This window comes from Sus scrofa, chromosome 1 (assembly GCF_054392235.1).
Source record: "Sus scrofa isolate SSC_HxYL_T2T_F1_AM1 chromosome 1, Sscrofa_HxYL_maternal_Yorkshire_Landrace_v2.0, whole genome shotgun sequence".
Classification (NCBI taxonomy): domain Eukaryota; kingdom Metazoa; phylum Chordata; class Mammalia; order Artiodactyla; family Suidae; genus Sus; species Sus scrofa.
In genome coordinates this window covers 90,954,684-90,977,541 of record NC_139383.1, presented here as the reverse complement: position 1 = coordinate 90,977,541, position 22,858 = coordinate 90,954,684, and the positions used below count along the sequence as shown (strand labels likewise).

At 38.8% G+C, this 22,858-nt stretch overlaps 1 protein-coding gene across 9 annotated transcripts in view; it reads right to left on the bottom strand.

The window, feature by feature from the left end:
- COL12A1 (collagen type XII alpha 1 chain) overlaps nucleotides 1-22,858 on the bottom strand; it is a 130,576-nt gene that overhangs the window by 92,678 nt on the left and 15,040 nt on the right. For 4 of the 9 annotated variants that reach the window (XR_014808068.1, XM_021092360.2, XM_013992820.3 and 1 more), the window contains exons 6-13: nucleotides 20,592-20,855; nucleotides 20,230-20,394; nucleotides 18,863-19,036; nucleotides 16,471-16,761; nucleotides 13,694-14,296; nucleotides 12,267-12,539; nucleotides 8,706-8,978; nucleotides 6,329-6,601 (exon numbers count right to left, since the gene is read on the bottom strand). The exons of the other annotated variants lie outside the window; for them this stretch is intronic. Coding sequence is in view for 3 of the 4 variants with exons in the window: in XM_021092360.2 (XP_020948019.1) it covers nucleotides 6,329-6,601; nucleotides 8,706-8,978; nucleotides 12,267-12,539; nucleotides 13,694-14,296; nucleotides 16,471-16,761; nucleotides 18,863-19,036; nucleotides 20,230-20,394; nucleotides 20,592-20,855 (2,316 nt within the window). In the remaining variant the exon portion in view is untranslated. The remainder of the gene's footprint in view (nucleotides 1-6,328; nucleotides 6,602-8,705; nucleotides 8,979-12,266; nucleotides 12,540-13,693; nucleotides 14,297-16,470; nucleotides 16,762-18,862; nucleotides 19,037-20,229; nucleotides 20,395-20,591; nucleotides 20,856-22,858) is intronic. 9 annotated transcript variants of the gene reach the window in all.

Sequence of the window (22,858 nt, the reverse complement as noted above, 5' to 3'; positions counted from 1 at the left end):
ATTTGGAAGTTGTGTTTGGTCAGTGTGGAAGGAAACTTCACACTTGCTTTCAGGTGTGGTGAAAGCAAAACTGGTCAGAACCGGCAGACACAGGGATGCTAGGTAGGCAGTGCAAGGGTTTGTGTACCATGTAAAGTCTCTGGCCACATGTAAATTGTCAGCCTTTAGGTAGAAGAACAAGCTGAAGGCTGACCCTTGGAGGGCTGAGAAGTTGACTGAAGCTCCTCCTCACATTCTTTCCAGCCTGTAAGATGTTCATCATGCTCTCCTCCCCTCCATCCTGTCTCTAAAGGAAATGGCTCTCAACACGTGCTTCTCATTCAAGAGTTGGTCACAGTTCCCTGTGAACGAAGGTCAACCCAAGGATTACCTAGCCAGGCATTCACTTTGGTCCTCAAACCGAGGAACTTCAAACATCAGTACTAGAGAAAGAGATGCTTTGGCTTGGATTGGGTTTGGGAGAGAATCTGATTTTTGGTTTACCTGGGAAGGAAGAGGAAAGAGAGAGGAAGAGGAAAGTCATAAGACCAGTATACAGACTGTCTAGCAAGGATGATGATTCTTCAAAGGGGGAAGATGGAGAAACAGTGGCAGTGTGCAGTAACCAGCTCCAGTAGATTTTCTACCACTTTGTCTCTACTTTTCCACAAACTGGGACCCACTTCTACCCTAGCAAAGTCTCCCCCATCTAGAGCTCATCCTCTCCCTCTGCCCTAAGACTTAGAGGTGGGTTTTATGATGTCTGGGTGGGTGCCCATTATTTACCTCAGGGATGTTGTTTTTGTTTTGTTTTTGTTTGTCTTTTTAGGGCCATACCTGTGGCATATGGAGGTTCCCAGGCTAGGGGTCAAATCGGAGCTGAAGGAGGTGCAGCTGCTGGTCTGCACCACAGCCACAGCAACTCTGGATCCCAGCCGTGTCTGCTACATCACAGCTCATGGCAACACCAGCTCCTTAACCCACTGAGCGAGGCCAGGGATTGAACCCATGTCACCATGGATACTAGTCATTTTCATTAACCACTGAGCCACAATGGGAACTCCATTGACATTGTTTTCAATAACATCCATCTCATGGTACTTGTTTTCTGCTGTTCTGAACCATGTGCCTGTGCTCTGTGTATTGCTTTTACCTCTGCTAATAGAATGTCTGGCCATTACTTCAAACAAGTCGTAAAGACAGCTTTTATCTCTATTCCTTTGATCCTTCTCAGTAGTTTTCCCTTCACGCTCTTCTCCCCAGGATAGTGCTAGGATAGGTATAAGGAATAACAATGCTTTTCTCTCACAAAGTTAAACAAACAGGAGTTTCCTTTGTGGCTCAGCAGATGAGGATCCTGACATAGTATCCACAAGGATGTGGATTCAATCCCTAGCCTCACTCAGTGGGTTAAGGATTCAGCAATGCTGCAAGTTGAGGCACAGGTCACAAATGTGACTCAGATCCAGTGTTGCCATGGCTGTGGTGTAGGCTTCAGCTACAGCTCCCACTTGAGCAACCCCTAGCCTGGCAACTTGCAACCTGGCAACTTCTATATGCCACAGGTGTATCCATAAAAAGAAAAAAAATATATAAACAAAGTTCATCAGTTTTGGAAATTCTGATACTCAGTATTTCTGATCTGACTTCAAAACATATTCATATGTAGTCAAAAAGCATAATTTCAACTGCCTCCCTGCGTCTCTGTGCTGCCACCATGGGAAGTAATTTAGAAAGGTGCATTTCTTATGATCTGAGCATCTACAAAGGGTTGATTTCACTTTTCCACACATGAGGCCAAAGAACTAATGTCTCACTGAACTTTCCTCCATTTCCTTAGCCCTTTTCCATGTGCTTTCTGAAAAGCAAATCATCATCCAATTCAAATATAATTATAACACAAATTAGCCAATGATGATAACGGAAAAATTAATCATTATGAAATGAAACTCAATTTTCATCTTATAGATTGTTCCAGCCAACTTTCACTGAGTTTCACATACCACTTTCAAAAATAGAAGTTAAATTGAAAATGTAATGTAAACCCACTTCTAAATCAATTTGTCTTTTCCGTTAGAGCTCAACTCAAAAATCATCCAACTTTCCACAGCAGAATACAGAAGACCTGCTCTGGAGACTGTTCATGTGGAAACACATTTGATTTACAACCAATGACTCGAAGTCACCATTCCAAGGGACAAAGGTCACTATTGATCAGTTAACATAATTACTTTAAGCAGCACATGGTTCTTCCAAACCCCTAAACAATTAAATTGCCCTACAATGTCAATGCCTGTATGAGATTTCTCCGATAAACTGTCACCTCTCCAATGTAATTTAGATTTTTCTCTGATGAGCCACTAATTTTCAGAAAAGGAAATATAAATTACTGTTTAGTGACCGTGCTAAAGTTCTCTGGAAATTTCAGAGCTGTTATACCCAGAATGTACAATTTTTCAAATTATGAGACAGTAGTAAATCTAGAGAAACTCAGAGGCTTTATTTAGTCCGTCTTATTTAGTCCGTGTTACTCAACATCTTGCAGAAGAATTCCTGTGATGTACTAAAACCTTCATTGTAACAAAATGTCAGCTGAGTTAGCTTGGTTTGATGTACAGGAAGCCATTTATAATGAGGACACTGGAGAGTTGCTATGGCAACCAAAACAAAGGCAATTCTGAAAAGTCATCTTTTCCATAGCCAAAAAAACAGCACTCAAAAATAAAAGAAGTGTATTATTCAGAGACTGACATTTTCATTCATCTGTGGTAAATCTCTGAATTAAAGTAAGTATTATTCATTTTGAGGTTTAGAAGAACAGGTTTTCCTCTCTTTAAGCACTAATGGTGACAACTAAAAATTCTTTCAAGACTTAAAGCTGTGTTTTAGGAATTACATTAAATCTACCTTACTAGCCACAACAACAAGAGAAAAAAAAACAATGTAAATCAAACCTACTAGTTTGCGCTCAGATTCCCCTGAAGCTTGGATCTGAAATAATCATAAAGTCTGCCTTTGTGATTCTATTTCATACAGTACTAGGGCCAACCTTGAACCTCCCCAAGGCCAAGGCTAATAAATCTCCCTTCCAAGGACAGGATAGATGGCTTCGTTTCAGGGAAGCACCAGGAAACAGATTCAAGTTAAGGATGGTTATAGACCACACTAATGATTTTTTTTAATTCTTTTCTAATTGAATAGAATGCACTTCAGTCCATCTTTAAAATTTTCAACCACAGCATGCCCTTGCCAGCTGAGCCATGCCGCTGGATGGAAGAAACATTCCTCCAAGGTCTGCTCTAACCACCTCCTCTCCCAAGAGAAAAACAGATTAGAAAAACAGCAACCCTCAAAAGCAGTTGCCTGGCTCTGTTTCTGGGCTTTTCCATTCCCTGCATTTACCATCATATCCTATTCCTGTATATGGTATGTGGATTTGGCTGAGTTAATATAATAAAATAAAATGGAATAACCAGGGGCAAAAAATCTATTATTTTAATTTAGTCACAACTATGCTTTTGCATATTTGTCAAGTTTACCACATATGATGCAAAGAGATAAATATGGTAATAAAATCAGGCTGGCAGCATTTTCCTCAATCCTTCACTTAGAGCAAAGAGTTCGGGGGTAAATGGAAAAAAATCATTATTACAATTTATTTATGAATTAACTATATTTTTAAAGTACACTTGCAAATCATCTAGGTTTCTTCCTCCTTAGAGAATGGGAAACAGTAATTTTTTAATTACTGTTGATTTACAATGTTGTGCTGGTTTCAGGTATACAACAAAGTGATTCGGTTATACATGTATATATTTTTTTTAGATTTTTTTCCACTCTAGGTTATTGCAAGAGATTGAATATAGTTCCCTGTGTATCTCCCTTTGAGATTATTTCTGATCAGATATTTGTGTGTGTGTGCATACGTGCGTATGTCCACTTACACACGCACATAACTTGGTAGATTTTCTAACCACTGTGCAAAGCTATAAAATTATAAACAACTTAGCTATACACATAGCCTAGAAAATTCATCACCCAATAGAATGTGTGTCATTAATTAAAATGAGTATTTTATTTTCAAAAAATGATAATATATTATCCTTATCAAAAATGCCTTAATTTTTAGAATCAAGATTTTGACTGAGTATAAATATATTTTTAAAGTAAGAAATGCAGAAGAATATCAGAATGTTAAATGGTATAAGATAAGCAGAAGTAAAAATATTAAATTATTTCCAAAATATTCCTTATAAAGGAGAAATGTTCGCAAATTTAAGCAAGCTACAACTATTACACACACACACACACAAAAAAAAGCTCTAGGTTACCTGTGTTGGAAGCCTGTAGAAAACGCATGAGAAAGAGAACTCCAAAGGTCAAAAGAAAAGGACACACTTCTCAGAGAGTCCAAATGTTGCTCCAAATATAAAGACCACGTGCTTTTATTTGAATTATGTCTCTGCAATTAAGGTAATTTCCTTTCTATCTCTTTTTCTTTTCAAAACTTATTATAGCTGATCAATATCTTTGAAATACTTACAAAATCTGTATTTGTAGATATCAGTTCTAATTTGTAGATTCACTTGACATTCAAATGTATGTCATTTCATCTTGATGAACTTTATATATATGGAGTACTTTCCAGTTCCTAGAGCTCCACTTACATTCTCCCATTTGATCTCCACAGTAAGTCTGGGAGGAAGGGAGAATAATGGACCGTCTCCTTTACAGATGGGTAAACTGAGACTCAGAGGGGTTACAGGATTATTTCAAGGTCACAGGGTGAAATAGCCCAACCAGGACTCTTCTGATAAGCAATATTTTCTGCACTGGTATTTAATCTTTCGTTTAAATCCTGTTCTTATATAATTAATTTCGTGGCACACTGGACTTAAACTCTTGATCACTGTTAGAGACAGAATTCTGTATCTATACAGCTGAATCACTTTGCTGTACAGCAGAAATTAACACAGCATTGTAAATCAACTGTACTTCAATAAAATTGGAGAAGAGACTTGTGGTTGCCTGATGGGAGGGGGAGGGAGTGGGAGGGATCGGGAGCATGGGCTTATCAGACACAACCTAGAATAGATTTACAAGGAGATCCTGCTGAATAGCATTGAGAACTATGTCTAGATACTCATGCTGCAACAGAAGAAAGGGTGGGGGAAAAACTGTAATTGCAATGTATACATGTAAGGATAACCTGACCCCCTTGCTGTACAGTGGGAAAATAAAAAAAATAAAATAAAAAAAAAATAAAAATTTTTTAAAAATTTACAAGATTCCAATAAGAACTTTATGTCTATTTGTATTTCTTTCTTAACGAAGTCTTGAAGTTTTCATCAAAACTGCCTATTGTAGGACTTATCCCTGTTAATTGCATCTACAGTCCTTCAACATCTTGCGTCCACTAAAGCTGATAGGTGTTTTGCCTCATATCACATTACAAAAGATACTTCAGATTCATTTTCTTCCTACAGTTATTTTAAATAAGTCATAGAAAAAATGATGATAATAAAAGGAAAGCCATATACTTTAGCTCCCATTTCAGCCCCCATCTATGGAACTGAATCATCATTGTAAGGTCCACTGATATTTCTTTTTAACTTTACAATCCATTCTGATTTGAGTTGAGTTAAATTTGTATTTTCACTTTCATGCAACTTACATTGTAGTTGTAGTAAGTCAAAGCTAAGCTGCCATTATATGTCAAAGAAAGCCCAAGAGATATGAAGCCCTCTGACCATGAACTCCAGAGAACCAAGGAAACACCTCTTGATTTGTGGTGGTTCTTGCTAAATACTGAATTAACTTTGAACTTCTAACACAGGGCTGAATTTTAGAGGTCATTTAGAAAACAAAACAAACAGAAAAACTTGGATTGTCCTACTTCTCAAGCTGTTAGAATGTTTACATGCATGGTGCCTGGAAAGAGGCAGAGTCAGCAAAGGGTTCCTGTCTGCTCCTGGGTCTTAGAAGCAGCTGTGTTACCATGGTGATTCCAAACTCTTCCTCCAGGAATGTTCCCCAGGGCCCCTGGCCACTGTGAATGTCACACACACCTATTTATTTACCCAACTGTGGCATTAGACCCAGTTCCACAACCTCACCATGCGCTCAGCTTTCCAACACCCTTCTTCCTAATCAAGTTTCATGTTTCCACCAGCTTACATTCTACATCTCTGAATAAGAGGCAGTTTTACGACTACTTATTTGATAGCACAAATTCCTTTTAAGACAAAGGATCCTGTTTTTCCCAGATTTAATTCTTTGAAAACATTTTAAGCTTCCTAATGTAATTAAAACAAGCTCAGGGATTGCTCTAAAATACGACAGTGATTACCTTCAAGTGTCGTTCCTTCTCCGAAAAGAGCTTCTCCAGCCCCGGACGCATACAAGGCTGTCACAGACAAGGCATAATTCGTCCCTTCTTTTAATCCTCTCAGTATCGTATTGGTTGTATCTCCCCGAACAGTGACCTCTTGAGTGTCACCTCCTGCCACCGGCGTATATGTGACGAGGTACTGTTTCACTTTTCCTGGCGCCCCACTCCAAGATAATTTCATAGTTGATGTTGTAGGGTCAGTGACTCGTAAGTCTCTTGGGTTCCCTCTAACTTCATTAAAATAAAAAAATCAGAAATTATTTAACAAAATGACTTTTAAAACACTTTGTTGCTTTATATAAATATACAATCAAATTTATATCCTGGGTGGGATTATGACTATTGTAACTACTGACCAACCAAGAGTTGAAGCATCTCTAAATTGGGCCCTACAGGTTAATAGAAACAAAGCAAAGGACATCCAATTCCTCTTCTATATTTAGACAGGTTAAAATCTTTCATGTTAGAATCATTCTTGTAAAAAACTTAAGATGTTTTCTGTAAAAGTGGAAAAAGCACTATAAAGTGTATATATGCTGATTAGCATCACAATGGAAATTTTACCTCCTCTAAGAAATCATCATTAAAAAGGGTCTGTTGGGAATTCCCATCATGGCTCGGTGGAAACAAATCTGACCAGCATCCATAAGGATACAGGTTCAATCCCTGGCCTTGCTCAGTGGGTTAAGGATCCAGCATTACCCTGAGCTGTGGTGTAGGTCGCAGATGCAGCTCGGATCCTGTGTTGCTGTGGCTGTGGTGTGGCTACAGCTCCTATTCGATCCCTAATCTGGGAATCTCCATATGCTATGGGTTCTCCCTAAAAAGACAAAAAAAAAGGGAGTGTCTGTTGGCATAAAGCTAAGAACATCTAAATGTGATGGCCATGAAATACACTGATGTGATAAAAATCATAAGAGATAAAAAAATAAATGCTGTCTTTCGGAAATAAATATATGAGAGGAAATAGCCCAATTGAGGTTGAGTCTTGGGTAAAATTCAGGGGTTGCTCACGCCTTTACAACTATGAGGTTTGTCTTTTCGTGACTTTCCTGGAAGAGTGCCCATGTGGCCTCTGAAGAGCCTCAAGGCACCCAACCCTATGACTCTCCCCATCAGACACACATCAGCCAGCCACTTTTGCTTCAGGAAACAGAAAGATGAAGCATCACTGAGTCTCTTTCTGGTGCCCTAGACCCCCATTCAGAGGGAGTAAGAGAGCAGTGACTTCTCCCAGAGGGGAGAGAGGAGGAGAAGACCAGGTGGGATGTAGGAAGGTCTCTGCAGAGAGGCTAGTTAGCTAAGCTGCATCCAGGGAAAGGTGATGCAGAAGCAGGCTGGGCTAGAACCAATATTCCTCGTGATGTCTGCATGAGGGCAATAAAGTCCACAAACTCAGGTGCATCGCTTATTAGCAACATGACTTGCAGCTTTTAGCTTCCTTAGCCTCCATTTTTTTTTTTTTTTGAAAAACTGGAATAATAAAGTAACGACCTCATAGATTCCATGCAGAAGTTAAATGAGATAATAAAGGGAAAGCTCTCTGCACAGAAACTGACACAAATAGGTGCTTAATAACTGTTCACTATTGCTAATATATAGTTATTATTCTTTAAAAAAAAACTTTTAAAGATAAGGAATAAAATGAAACAATACATTAAATATTAATAATTTGCAACTAATATCAGAATCTATCCTAAGAGCCTAATCATTTCATTTAAATAAAAACAGTCGTTATTTCTAAATCTTCCTGAAGAACTAACTTGTAATCTGAATCAATGGTGCTTAACAGTTTGATTTTTAATCCCTAATCATCCTTTAGTTTACATCAGAGTACTTCATAACTTTTTTTTTTATCTTTTTAGGGCCACACCTGCAGCATATGGAGGTTCCCAGGCTAGGGGTCCAATCAGAGCTGCAGCTGTCAGCCTATGCCACAGCCACAGCAACAGCAGATCCAAGCCACAACTGCAATTGTGCCCAGCTCACAGCAATGCCGGATCCTGAACCCACCGAGCAAGGCCAGGGATCAAACCTGCATCCTCAAGGATACTAGCAGATTTGTTTCCTCTGAGCCACAATGGGAACTCCTCATAATATTATTTTAAAAGAGTATGTGGTCCATATCACAGCATTCAGGTTCTGCTGACACAAATAAATGCTGTCACAAGTAAGTCAAATATCTGAGTAGCTCAAGTCTAATAGGACTACCATCTAAGACACTCAGAGAATTGAGACAAGGCATTTCGTGGTTCATAGTATCTAGAAAATTGCCCAAAGCTTCTCCTACAGTCCAAGATTTCAGTTATGACCAAACGATGAGCATTTGCTCTACCTTCTTCAGTGGCTGCATTCCCAGTCAGCGGAGTGCCAGGTCCCGAGAAATATTCAGGAATTACAGATACTTCGTATTTTGTGTCTGGAGTCAGGTTCTCCAGTGTCCGCCTCCTCTGATTGGCTGGGGTGGTGACCTCTTTGCTTTCTCCACCAGTAACTGGCCTATAGATAATCCGATACCTTAAGACTCTCCCTGGAGCTTGAGTCCAGGTAATTTTAAAACTATCCGTAGTTTCATCCGTCACCTTTAGGTTTCGAGGTGCTCCTTTGACTGAAATTTTAAAAATAATAGTTGAATGATTATACGTGAAAAATAAAAAAATAGCTTTTAATCACAACATTATGGCATTCTCTAAGCAAATCCATGAGCAATTTTTTGACAAACATCCTGGTTCCTGCATTCATTTAGCCAGGTATTAACTAGATTCTGAAACAGCAAACAAATACTCTACAATATCCAGAAAGAAACTCAGTAATGTCAACCTTTTAATAAAATGATGAGGTATATAATAGTAAGCTTTGAAAACCATAAATATTCTATTCAATTAGAAATTAATATCAACAGAAAATTCAAAAATAAAAACAATTGGGAGTTCCTGTCGTGGTGCAGTGGTTAATGAATCTGACTATGAACCATGAGGTTGCAGGTTTGCTCAGTGGGTTAAGGATCTGGCGTTGCTGTGAGCTGTGGTGTAGGTTGCAGACGAGGCTCGGATCCTGCATTGCTGTGGTTCTGGCATAGGCCAGTGGCTACAGCTCCGATTTGACCCCTAGCCTGGGAACACCCATGTGCCAGCCCTAGAAAAGGCAAAAAGACAAAAAATAAATAAATAAATAAATAAAATAAAAACAATTGGTTTCTTTAGCTATAAGAAGGTTTTCACTCTTATTAGATTTTTCTCAAAAAAAGTAGGAAAATAATGCCTAAGACCCATGTCTACCCCATTTCCCTCCTTGAGCAAACTATCTTATCCAATCAGTCCTACAACTAACTTTTTTAATCTGTACAGTCATTTGACTTGAAAATAATTAGACCATACATGTGTTAGACCAAACACTTGTGTTAGACTCAAGGAATGCTAGTTGCATCTAAATCTTGAGATTAAAGTGCAATATAAATAACATCCATGGACTCATAACATAGTTTTAAGTGAAATTTTCACTAAGCCCAAATGAGAACATCATTCGGCTTTGTGGTTGCTTAAACATATTTAACTGACCTATTTGTTTAAGGGGAAAATTGCTAATATGGACACACAGCGAAGAAAGATGAACTAAATTCACTGGAGTGAAACCACACTGTAAAATATCTGCATGCACCTCACACACAATTAGAAGTTTGTGTAAATATCCAACACATCAAGGGACAGGGGGAAAGGAATTGAATATCCCAAGAAAAGAAATGGCAGTTGGCAGACGTGCACCATGATTCATTTTATATGGCAAAAAAAAAAGACTAAATTAGTAAAAACTAACATACTGGCTCTGAAGTTTAATTAATGGGTCATTTCGAGTCTCAGTTATAGGAGTGAAGTCAGCTCTACTCAAAAGCCCTTTCGATGGCAATTTCTTCTTGAGACATAGTCTCATACCCATTTCACAGGGCTGAAGCAAAAAGGCCAGGCTCGTTGAATGGCCATGTGGGCATCACAGAGAAATCATCAGAAAATCAGAAATATTTTAATGTGGACTGCTAGGTTACATAATCACAAAAAATCATAAGACAAGAAGACAACTTAGGCTATTTAGTTTATCTACTAGTCTTCGGGTGGAAAAATCATGAGCAAAAGAAAAATCAATCTTATCTGAAAAGTCTTTCAGAGAAAAGATTCTCTAGCTTTTACCGGCAAGGTAAACCAACATGTTCCTTTCCTGCAGGCAAACACTTCTTTGTAACTGTCTTTAATTCATCACACTGCTGTTTCAGCTTCTTCTAACCCAATAAAAATAGAGAGGAACAGCTGATAACTCCTGTAATATTCACTACATTTATCTTAAGGAGTAATTGTCTGCTGTTAGTCTTTTTTTTTTTTTTTTTTTTTTTTTTTTTGTCTTTTTGCTTTTTCTTGAGCCGCTCCCGTGGCTTATGGAGGTTCCCAGGCTAGGGGTCAAATCAGAGCTGCAGCCACCAGCCTATGCCAGAGCCACAGCAATGCAGGATCCGAGCCGAGTCTGTGACCTACACCACAGCTCACAGCAATGCCAGATCCTTAACCCACTGAGCAAGGCCAGGGATTGAACCTGCAACCTCATGGTTCCTAGTCGGATTCGTTAACCACTGTGCCACAACGGGAACTCCCTGCTGTTAGTCTTCTAACCAGCTTCATGGGAAACCTTAAATGTCAAACATAGAGAAATGAATCAGGAAATATTCAACTTTATCCAGTAACATGGACACATCTAGACAAATACCAATTAAAACATTTGGTAAACTTGGTACACCCATGTTCTTAGTAGCGTTATCTACAGTCGCTAAAAGATGGAAGCAACCCACGTGTCCATGTGGGTGAAGGGATAGAGAAAAGTGGGAATATATGTACAATGGAGTGTCATTCAGCCATAAGAAGAAAGGGCATTCTGACATGTGCTACAAACATGGATGAACCCTGGGGACATTAAGTGGAACAAGCCAATCACAAAAGGACATATGAGATACCACTCATATGAGATACCTAGAGTGGTCAAGTTCAGAGAAGCAAGAAGTAGGACAGTTGTTTCTGGGTGCAAGGGTGAGGGAGTTGTGGTGAGAGTGAGGAGTTAGTGTTTAATGGGTTAGAGAGTTTCAGTTTTGCAAGATGAAAAAGTTCTGGAGATGAATGTGGTGATGGTAGCACAATATGAATGTACTAACTGCACTAAAATGTACAATTTAAATTGGTTAAGATGGTAGGGAGTTCCTGTTGTGGCTCAATGGAAATGAATCCAACAAGCATCTATGAGGATTCGGGTTGGATCCCTGGCCTCAGTTAGTGGGTCAGAGATCCGGCACTGCTATGAGCTGTGGTGTAGATTGCAGACATGGCTTGGATCTGGCGTTGCTATGGCTGTGGAGTAGGCCGGCAGCTGAATCTCCAATTCGACCCCTAGGCTGGGATCTTCCATATGCCATGGGCATGGTCCTAAAAAACAAAACAAATAAATAAATGTTAAAAATAAAATAAAATGGTTAGGAAGGTAAATTTTGTTACTTTAAAAAAAAAAAAAGTTGGGTACAATATATTTGCCATCAGAAGTTTGGTAGTTTCAGAAGTACTTGAACATGACACTGTTGAAACATAGGACAGAAAATGTTGGATAAGCAGCAGTTCAAGAGTTAATTCCATAATTCTTAACAGTTATCTATGTCTCAGCTTCAAATTCATCAAAATAAATCTGAGGTCTTTTACCTAAAAAGCTCTTACTCTCTTTAAAAAGAATTATGAGGATCTATATTTTAAAGACACTGAATCTTCCAAGGGCATTCACAATGCTGAACTATAAAGCAGATGGTGATTTCAAATGGTGACTCTGTTCTATCATGAACTCGTTTGGGGGAGACAGTGAAGAAATCCCCTCCTACCTTCTGCCGTGGTCTCCTGTCCAGCTAGGGGGATGCTGAAGCCATCTTCATACTCTGCGGTCACGTTGACCAAGTACAGGGTCTCTGGCTTCAGATTGCTGAGGACAACACTGGTGCTCGAGGCTGGCTCCACCACCGTGATTTCGCCATCCTCTGTAGCCTCCTTGTAGGTGATGTGGTATGAAAAAACATTTTCTCCAGCAGGAGACCAACTGGTGTTGAAACTGTAGGAGGTCACCTCAGAAAAACTAAGATCCTTTGGAGGCACATAAGCTATTTTAAAAAGGAGGAGGGGAGAGACATAGTTTAAAATTTTTGAATCTATAAGGCAAAGATGGCCTTAATGGCTGCACATTTTCCAAAATGGATTCCATTCATTTGGGAGACTGGTCCTTGAGGCCAAGGCACTGAGTAAATATCCCACACATGACCAATGAGAGAAAGCCTCTCACTTACAGAACTACGAAGAGGTCCTGATCTTTGTCTTGACCATTTATGATGCTAAGTCATGTTGTTTAAAAAACTAGTTAAATCTGAGTTAGAGTTTTGAGCCTCTTAAGACAAAACAGTAATGAAATAGTCCTTCCCACAACTGGAATATTTAAACCATCATAAACCTAAAATGAACCATCAAAATGTTCCCTTTCATCTCAGGCAATCAGATATTAACCTGGGGGTGGTAGACAGATATTTTAAAGTAATCATTTAAATTTTTTTTCCTAAAAAAAGAATATTTATTATCTAAATCACAGCAGGACATAATGTCTAAGGCACACTGACTATCCTCAGAGGACATACAGTCGAACTGGAGAGACAAGAGCAGAGCAGGTAACATTATTAACAAAACAAAGTAGTACATTTGAATGCCAATGACCCAAAGTGGCAAGTGCTGTCATCCTGGAACATTTAAGAGAGGCTTAATGAGAGAGATGGAAACACGGAACGTGGGCAAATGAAGAAAGAAGATAGGGAATGCCAGGCATGAGGAATGATGCCTGAAAATGGTCCCATAAAGAGAATGCATAAAGAGAATTCAAGACCCAGGACTATGTTCCAGTCACTTTGGATTCAAAGCAGTCAGCTCAGCATCTAGCCCATGGAAGACCCTCAATTTGTGGTGACAGAACTGGCTGTGACACATAGGTATGAAAAGCTAGTTCCCAGCCTTGGTTGAGAATCTAAGATCAAAAACATCTCATGACTCTTAAGAGTATAATAGCTTTTTCCACCAATAAACACCTGATCCATCCCCAGGAGAAAGTTATATCTCAGAGCTAAATGAGCTAAGTTCAGTAGTTTTCAATAACATAGGAAAGTTGCTCTTTTCAAAAGATAAAAGGAATTGACAAAGCATATTATCCACAATTTTGGAACCAAAAATGCCTTGTTCATGAAGAGTTAACACTTACTCTACAAAGTCTACTAACCTTTCTTCTTTATAGCTGCCAATTCTTGCTCAATTCTCAGGCAGATAGACTGTGTGAGTTCAAAAGATATCCTCTGAAAAGCATCAAAATCTTCCACTGTGAACACATGGGTCTCAGCAGGAGGAGAGGCAATAGCTTCTAATTCTGAGCGAACTGCATCCTTCACACCAACTGCAAAGATTTCAACATCTGAATTCCTTAGTTTTATAGCAGGGTCTCTGAAAGCATCTGAAGATTTTCCATCCGTGATAAGAATCATGACCTTTGGTACATTGCTTCTTGAACCCTTGCTCGGCACAAATATTTTCTCTCTGACGTAAGTCATTGCTTTCCCGGTGTTGGTAGACCCTCCTCTGTAGGGGAAGGTGTTTATTGCTTCAATGATATCTTCAACTTTGGTGAATTTCTTCAAAGTGAACTCAGTATGAGGATCCCGGCTATACTGGACAAGACTTATCTGTACCCTATTTGGTGAAATCTCAAAACTTTTTACAAGAACTTCCAAAAAGGCTCTAACTTTAACAAAGTTTGCGATCCCGATGCTATAGGAACCATCAACCAAAAACACAATATCAGCTTTTATATCCACACCACGCGAGCATTCTGTAAAAGAGAAAGAAAGCCCATTAAAGTTCAACAAATATGAATTCATCATTAAAACATGCATCCTCTGCATCCTCGGGAGATTAGTTCCAGGATTTTGTTCCCCATACCAAACTCCAAGGATGCACAAGTCCATTCTACAAAATAGGGCAGGCCCTCCAGATCCATAGATTCTGCATCTGCATATTCGACCAACATCAGACCACACAGGTGGTTGAATCTGTGGCTCCAGAAATGAAGATACAGAGGGCTTGAGGGCATCTTGTTTTCTTGGTAAAGAGGCTTCTTTAAAAGAAAACTATTGCATATATTTTCTTTAAAACTAAATATGTTATTTTTTATGGCTGAGTAGTATTCCATTGTGTATATACCACATCTTCTTAATCCATTCATCTGTTGAAAGACATTTAGGTTGTTTCCATGTCTGGGCTATTGTAAATAGTGCTGCAATGAACATAGGGGTGCATGTATCTTTTTTTTTTTTTTGGTCTTTTTGTCTTTTTAGGGCCACACCCATGGCATATGGAGGTTCCCAGGCTATGGAGTCTAATCTAATCAGAGCTGTAGCTGCCGGCCTATGCCACAACCACAGCAATGCCAGATCTGAGCTGTGTCTGTGACCTACACCACAGCTCACAGCAATGCTGGATCCTTGATCCGCTGAGAGAGGCAAGGATCAAACCTGAAACCTCACAGTTCCTAGTTGGATTTGTTTCTGCTGCACCACAATGGAAAATCCAAGGGTTCATGTATCTTTTAAATGAAATTTTTGTCTGGATATATGCCCAGGAGTGGGATTTCTAGATCATAGGATAGTTCTATATTTAGTTTTCTGAGATACCTCCATACTATTTTCCATTGTGGCTATACCAGTTTACATTCCCACCAACAGTGTAGGAGGGTTCCCTTTTCTCCACACCCTCTTCAGCATTTGTTTTTTGCAGACTTGCTAATGATGGCCATTCTGACCAGTGTGAAGTTTTACCTCATTGCAGTTTTGATTTGCATTTTTCTAATAATTAGTGATCTTGAGCATTTTTTCATGTGCCTGTTGGCCATCTGTATGTCTTCTTTGAAGAAATGTCTATTCAGGTCTTCTACCCATTTTTCAATTGGGTTGGGTTTTTTTGCTATTGAATTATATGAGTTGTTTGTATATTTTGAAGATTAAGCCCTTGTCAGTTGCATCATTTGAAACTACTTTCTCCCACTCTGTAGGTTTTCTTTTTGTTTTTTTAATGGTTCCTTTGTTGTACAAAAGCTTTTAAGTTCAATTAGGTCCCATTGGTTTATTTTCATTTTTATTTCTATTGTCTTGGGAGACTGACCTAAGAAAACATTCGTACAGTTGATGTCAGAGAATGTTTTGCCTATGTTCTCTTCTAGGAGTTTTACAGTGTATTGTCTTATGTTCAGGTCTTTAAGCCATTTTGAGTTTATTTTTGTGTATAGTGTGAGGGTGTGTTCTAGTTTCACTGACTTACATGTCACTGCAGCAACATGGATGGAACTAGAGACTCTCATACTAAGTGAAGTAAGTCAGAAAGAGAAAGACAAATACCATATGATATCACTTATATCTGGAATATAATATACCACACACAAGAACCTATCTACAGAAAAGAAACAAACTTATGGACATGGAGAACAAACTTGTGGTTGCCAAGAAGGAGGGGGAGGGAGTGTGATGAACTGGGAGTTTGAGGTTAGTAGATGCAAACTATTGCATCTGGAGTGGATAAGCAATGAGATCTTGCTGTATGGCACAGGGAACTATATCTAGTCACTTGTGATGGAACATGATGGAGGATAATGTGAGAAAAGATATATATATATATATGACTGGGTCACTTTGCTGTACAGCAGAAATTGACAGAACACTGCAAATCAAGTATAATTTTAAAAAAGAAACTTACAAAAAAGTAAAAAAATTTCAAAAAAATCTGTAGGAGATGATGGATGTTAACTAAACCTAAGGTGATAATCACCTCATGGTAGGTCAAGTTACTGTGCTGTACACCTTAAATTTACATAGTGCTGTATGTCAGTTAGATCTCAATAAAACTGGGGTGAAAAATAAGATGAAAAAAAAAACCCTAAATTTGAAACAGTAAGGCATACTACCAAATGGACCTTCACATCTTCCAAACCCAGTGACACACCTATTAACTTACCCACTTGAACCTTCATAGGCTGAGTCTTCTCCATGATAGAAATGGGTTCACTGGCTGTCAATCCCTTCATGGCAGAAACACTGATCTGGTATTCTGTGTCCGCCGAGAGGTCACGGACACTAAGCATAGTCGTTTGAGGCCCCACACTCAGAGCGTGCTGTCTGCTTCCTGTGGTCATGGGGGTTAGGAGGACTTTATATCCGGTGACCGGGCTTGGAGATGGAGTCCAACTTAGCTTAATGTACTTTGACGAGACTTCCGTGGCAATCAGATTTGAAGGCGGTTCAATAACTACAAAGTAACATGCAGAAGAGTGATTAAAAACAGTGAGACCCAACCCTATTAATGAGGTCTCTATGTCTGCACCTCCCATTCTCCTTATTTGAATTAATCATGAATGCATCAAGGAGAGTTCCCCACTTCCTCCTGAATCTGTCTGACTGAAAAACTCAGTGCCCGAATTTTAATTAAGATGATGAGAAGTTTAGGAAAAGAGTCCTTGAAGAAATTAATAATAGGACATCTGATGCCTAAGTCATCTCTGGGGCCAAGATTTTCCATTTTGGTTTTGGTATTTCACTCATTATTCTCAGGTAACAAAGGAGGTATATGATGAAAGTTTGCTAAATCTATGACAACATTTTTAAAAGTTTTTCTCCTTGAATAATAATGTAAGCATAATAATGTAATATTTAAAAGCACTTTATAATATGCCAAGAAAGATAAAGAATTCAGCAGTTCTTGGAGTTCCATAGTAGCCTGGCAGTTAAAAACGTGGTGCTGTCACTGCTGTGGCTTGGGTTCAATCCCTTGCCCAGGCACATCTGCATGTTGCAGGTACAGCCAAAAAAAAAAGCAGACCTTAAATGACAAGTTCTTATCATTTTAAGCAATTTTATTTCCACTTATTTCAAGGTAAGAAAAGTTCAGCTGTGTTCACCATGCCACCAAACAGAGGTGAAACAATGGTTTACAACATGCCTATCAAGCAAATATTGATCATCTAAAAAAGTTCTATCCTTACTCAATGTAGAACATAGTCATGTACTTGTCAGGTAACAAATTGTTTTAAGATCTCTCAGACCAAATCTTCAAAAGTTTAGATTTGTCAATGGGATCAGTTTCCCAGAAGACAGAGTTCTGTTATCATAAGTCAACCAACAAGAGTGAATGATAAAATGTGCACAGGGTTATTCATCATCTTCTCAAAAAGGCCATCAGATAAAGTCCATAACAATGGTATCTAAAGAAGTGAGAAGCAGTGAGAGGAAAGCAATGGTCCATGTCAGCTGGAAGTTTGGGCAAAGCTTTGGAGTGAGTGGCGTCAGTGCAGGGGGCAGAAGTCAACAAAGGCCAGCCAGAGGGAGAAGCCCCAAAGCTCAGTGCTTTGCGACCCCTCCAGGGAGAGTTCACACAGTGGCTGAACCAAAGTTTAGTTTAACCTTGCACAGCTACCCTAGTGAAGAAGAATTTGAATATTTTAAAAGCCTTAGTAAAGAGAGGTTCACCAGGAGAGAGTGGAGCGGGGTGGATTTTGTAATAAGACAGAGCAAAAAATCAGACATTAGGCAAGAAAACAAAGAAGATTCTGAGCCCAACGAAGTAATAAGAAGGAGTTCTGAAACACAGGGCCAGTGGACACTGCCAAAATACTTAGGCTTTGGAGATTAAAGAGTTTATATGACTGAAGATGTAACTATTTAGAACTTATCTTTAATGACTTGTCAATTCTCAGGCTAGGAGAAGAACAATCATGGAAACTGTGACTTTTTAATGCCCCAAAGGATGCTTAGGAAATGTCTTTTTTTGCTCCCATGTATTTAAAAGCCATGACTGATAAAATGGTAACATTTTCCAAATGTAGGAGGATCAAACTGACTGATCTTTGAAATATTCCTAAGAGCTTTGAAAACATGCAAAGTATGATAATGGAAAACTCTATTTCTTCGACATTTAACAGACACAGTGCTGTGATTAGTTTAAGTTGCAGAATGTTATAAACCAAAGCTCTCCCCAGCCTGCCAATGTCTAAATCAGAATGTAAAGATAATTAAAGCAAGAACCTTAATAGCATATATAGACAGACACTCAACATACCAACACGGTCTTAGAGAAAAAGAGCAAGTCAAACTCCCCCCCCCCCAAAAAAAAAAAGATTTGTAAGATCTTTCCAATGATAATAAATATTTTATTTAATGTTCCACTGGAAAGAAAAAACAATACAAATGAAATCAACAAGTTGAGTTACTGAAAAACAACATATATGGCGTCTACAAGGGAAGAATATGCTTCTGCAAATGTGTCTACTCTTAAGGCACCTGCCAGTAACATCACAAATATTCTCAAGCAGAGGAAAAGGAAAACACATGGGAACACTCAAGAAGTCACTCACCTTCTTCTCCACTGACCAATTCACCAAGCTGTTCATCCACACCTGAGCACACCTGGGAGATGATCTCATTCTGAATATCCACAATTGCATCAAAGTTGGCCACATTAAAAACATGATTGAGTGATGGTGTGGAGGCGATTTGTTTGAGTTCTTTTGCATCTGCAGCTTTAATGCCTTTTAAAAAGGGGGAGCACAACATTGTAAATCAACTATACTCTAATTTAAAAAAAAAAAAAAACTATACTCTAATTTAAAAAAAAAAAAAAAGGGAAATGGGTGGGAATTCCCATTGCGGTGTAGCAGAAGCATATCCAACTAGTACCCCCAAGGATGCAGGTTCAATCCCTGGCCTCGCTCAGTGGGTAGGGGATCCTGCATTGCTGTAAGCTGTGGTATAGATCCAAGGTGGGCCTCGGATCCCAAGTTGCTGTGGCTGTGGTATAGGCCAGCAGATGCAGCTCTGATTCAACCTGTAGCCTGGGAACTTCCATATCTTGCAGGTGCGGTCCTAAAAAGCAAAAAGAAAGAAAGAGAGAGAGGGAGGGAGGGAGAGAGGGAGGGAGGGAGGGAGAAAGGAAGGGAGGGAGGGAGAGGAAGGAAGGAGGGAGAGAGAGAGAGGAAGGAAGGAAGGAAGGAAGGAAGGAAGAAAGAAAGAAAGAAAGAAAGAAAGAAAGAAAGAAAGAAAGAAAGAAAGAAAGAAAGAAAGAAAGAAAGAAAGAAAGAGAAAGAAAGAAAGAAAGAAAGAGAAATCGAGAGAGGGAGAGAAAAAGGGAAATTGGCTAAAATTGGGAAAGTTCCTTGCTTTCTTGCCTTTCAAAAGGGAAGACATTTTCAAATCCTGCCTCAGTCATAAAGCAGAATTGCTTTGCTTCCTAATGAATGTGGAAAAGTTGAAATGACAAAAGCATTTCATAATTTCATATAACATGGCCAGCCAAAGAGGCAAACAACTGGTTGGTAAAACAGAGTGGGTCCCAACCATGCCATCTGTAAAGATAATACTTTCTTCTTCCAGAGTCCTGAAGGAGCTGAAAGCCTCTGAATTCTTCAAGTGTTACATAATAGAGGAAACACATAAAAAACACTTAATGACAATACAAGCAGGATCTTTATTAGAACCAGTGGCCCAGCATTCTTTGCAAAGCAGAGGTTCAGCAAAAACTGTGAACACCTCCTTACTCAATGCTAAAGGAGTTACATGAGAGAAATATGTAGAATTTTTACTCAAAAATGATCTGGACTAACACTACACTAGAAAATACAGTAAACCACTGCTCTCCTTCCTTGAGGAATCAACCCTTCATCTTTCTGGGAAATAAGTATGAAAGTAGTTCTGAAGTGAAAATAATTAACCAAACTTGACCTACCCAAAGAGAAAACTTCAACCCCAATGTTTCGAAGCTCTCTTGCTGGAATTTCCACTTCGTCCTGGGATTTGCCATCTGTAATAATAATCGCTACTTTGGGAAAGCCGACTCTTGCTCCAGCAGATTCCGTGAAAGTATTTTTAATTAAGAAATCAATGGCATCCCCTGAAAGGAAAGAGATGCATACCCCGTTACTCCGCACAACACAATTTTACTAAAATCAAGACCTCTGTGATTGATAGCAAAGTGATTCAACATCTGATCATGGTGCGATGCTTCATTTCTTTCCCCCAAGAGACATTTCATTTATTTTAAACAATAGCAAAATTTGTAAAAAAAAAAAAAAAAAAAAAAAAACATACCTGTCATTGTGTTGCCACCTTTGTAGGGGATTTTTTTAATCGCAGCAAGCAGCTCATCCCTCTGGTAGAACTGATTTAGGTTAAACTCCGTCCTAGTATCAGAGCTGTACTGAACCACTCCAACCCTAGTCTTCTCCTCCCCAATGTCAAAGGCAGACACAAGAGCAGCAATGAAGTCTAAAATGTACTTGAAATTATTTCTTCCCACACTCCATGAGCCATCCACAAGAAACACTAAATCAGTCCAGGCGCTGACAGAGCATTCTGAAATACATGTGATATGTTATTTAAAAGACACTGAATTTTTTTCCTTTTTTTTTTTTGTTTTTGTTTTTGTTTTTGTTTTTAGGGCCATACCTGCAGCAAATGGAACTTCCCAGGCTAGGGGTCAAATCAGAGCTGCAGCTGCCAGCCTACACTACAGCCACAGTAACTCGGGATCTGAGCCAAGTCTGCAACCTACACCACAGCTCACAGCAATGCCAGATCCTCAACCCACTGAGCAAGGCCAGGGATCAAACCCAAGTCCTCATGGATACTAGTCAGATTCATTTCTGCTGTACCACAATAAGAACTCCTAAATGACACACTATTAAATCTATCTGGCATTAAGGCATATACACTAACATTGCAAAAATATTGGCTCCCCAAATCATTGTTCTTCACCCACAACTGACATGCATAAAGGGATATAAGATGTTATTAGCATACACAGAAGCATTTTTAGTACCTTCATGAAGATGCATTTCTGCAACTATACGTCTTTAAATTGCTAAAGAAGACATGATGCAAGACGAGATAGTCAGATATATGGCCTATTCTCCAAGAGAATGTGACCCAAATATTTTTGCTATTGACTTATCTATTTTTATAACTATACCCTTATTCTTTTCTCCAAGTAAAAAGTATATAAAATATCTAAGAGACATACAAAAGAAATGTAAATAAGGGATTTTCATTCTTGGTAGTCTGGAATCAATAAATAGAAAACAACTGCCATACCATTTAAGCACATGCAGTAGGACTGAAGAATAGAGCAAATCTTTTTTTTTTTTTTTAAGGGATACACCCACGACATATCAAGCTATAAGTCCAATCAGAGCTGTAGCTGCCAGCCTACACTACAGCCTCAGCAACACTGGATCCAAGCCGTGTCTGCGACCTATACCATGGCTCACAGCAACACCAGATCATTAACCCACTGAGCAAGGCCAGGGATCGAACCTGAATTTTCATGGATCCTAGTCGTATTCATTAACCTCTGAGCCACATTTTTTAACAGTCTCCTGCATTCTACAAGATAATTGTCTAGAGTTTGCATTTGGTTACTCTAGAGGGTTAATAGAATCTAACAGAAGTACAACAAGCCTTGAGTATAATGCAAAATAGCCACAATATCTTTTTGTCCTAATTATCAATGTATTTAAATTTGATCACTAAAACCTACTTTTGCTAGATAAAAAGAGTGGAAACATTTTAAATCAAAAGTAAACATATAGTTGATACCCTTAAATTACTAAAAATACAATAATTGGCTTTTGTAACCAAATATGTTTTTCCTTCTCTCTGTAGTCAGATGGGAAGGGGGAAACAGTTGGTTTTTATGAAAATCCTTATTGGTCAGGCAAAGCTGAGTGAATTTTCTGAAGACATTTTTGTCCCTGTGGTCAGTTGGTAGATAATAAGAGAAGTATTTGGCTAGGAAAAGGAGGAAAGGATCCTGGAAAAATTTGCAAGCCAATACAAGCCGCAGGGCTAAATAGTTTTTGCATACTGTTTAATGGGCCAATTTAAGTCTATCGAAAGTCAGAATTTGGAATAATGCTTTAATTTAGAATAAATATTGATGATTCAGAGAAAATATTTGCATTGTAATGGCATACTACAAACTTCATTTCAGATTAACAGACATCAGAAAGAATGATAAACACTGATCTAGAGAGCAAAATTCCAGATAAAGGGAACTCTGTGTTCACAATCTTTTGCTATTATCCTGGGTCATAAATCCAATTTACAAGGTGGAGAAATTAGAAGTCCAAGAGACCCCTCTAGCTCCATCCTAGTAGTTCAAAGTAGTATAAGACAGAGAGGGGCCAGAAACCACACAACTGGAGAATAAAATTGCTCTCATTTGATTACCAATGCATCAGCTTATCAGAGACATCTCACAGAGACTCTGGAAATGGTTAGAACTGCATCAATTAAGCCGATGTAAATGCCCTAGAAATGAGCATAACTTATACATGGACCTAGAAATATATTTCCAT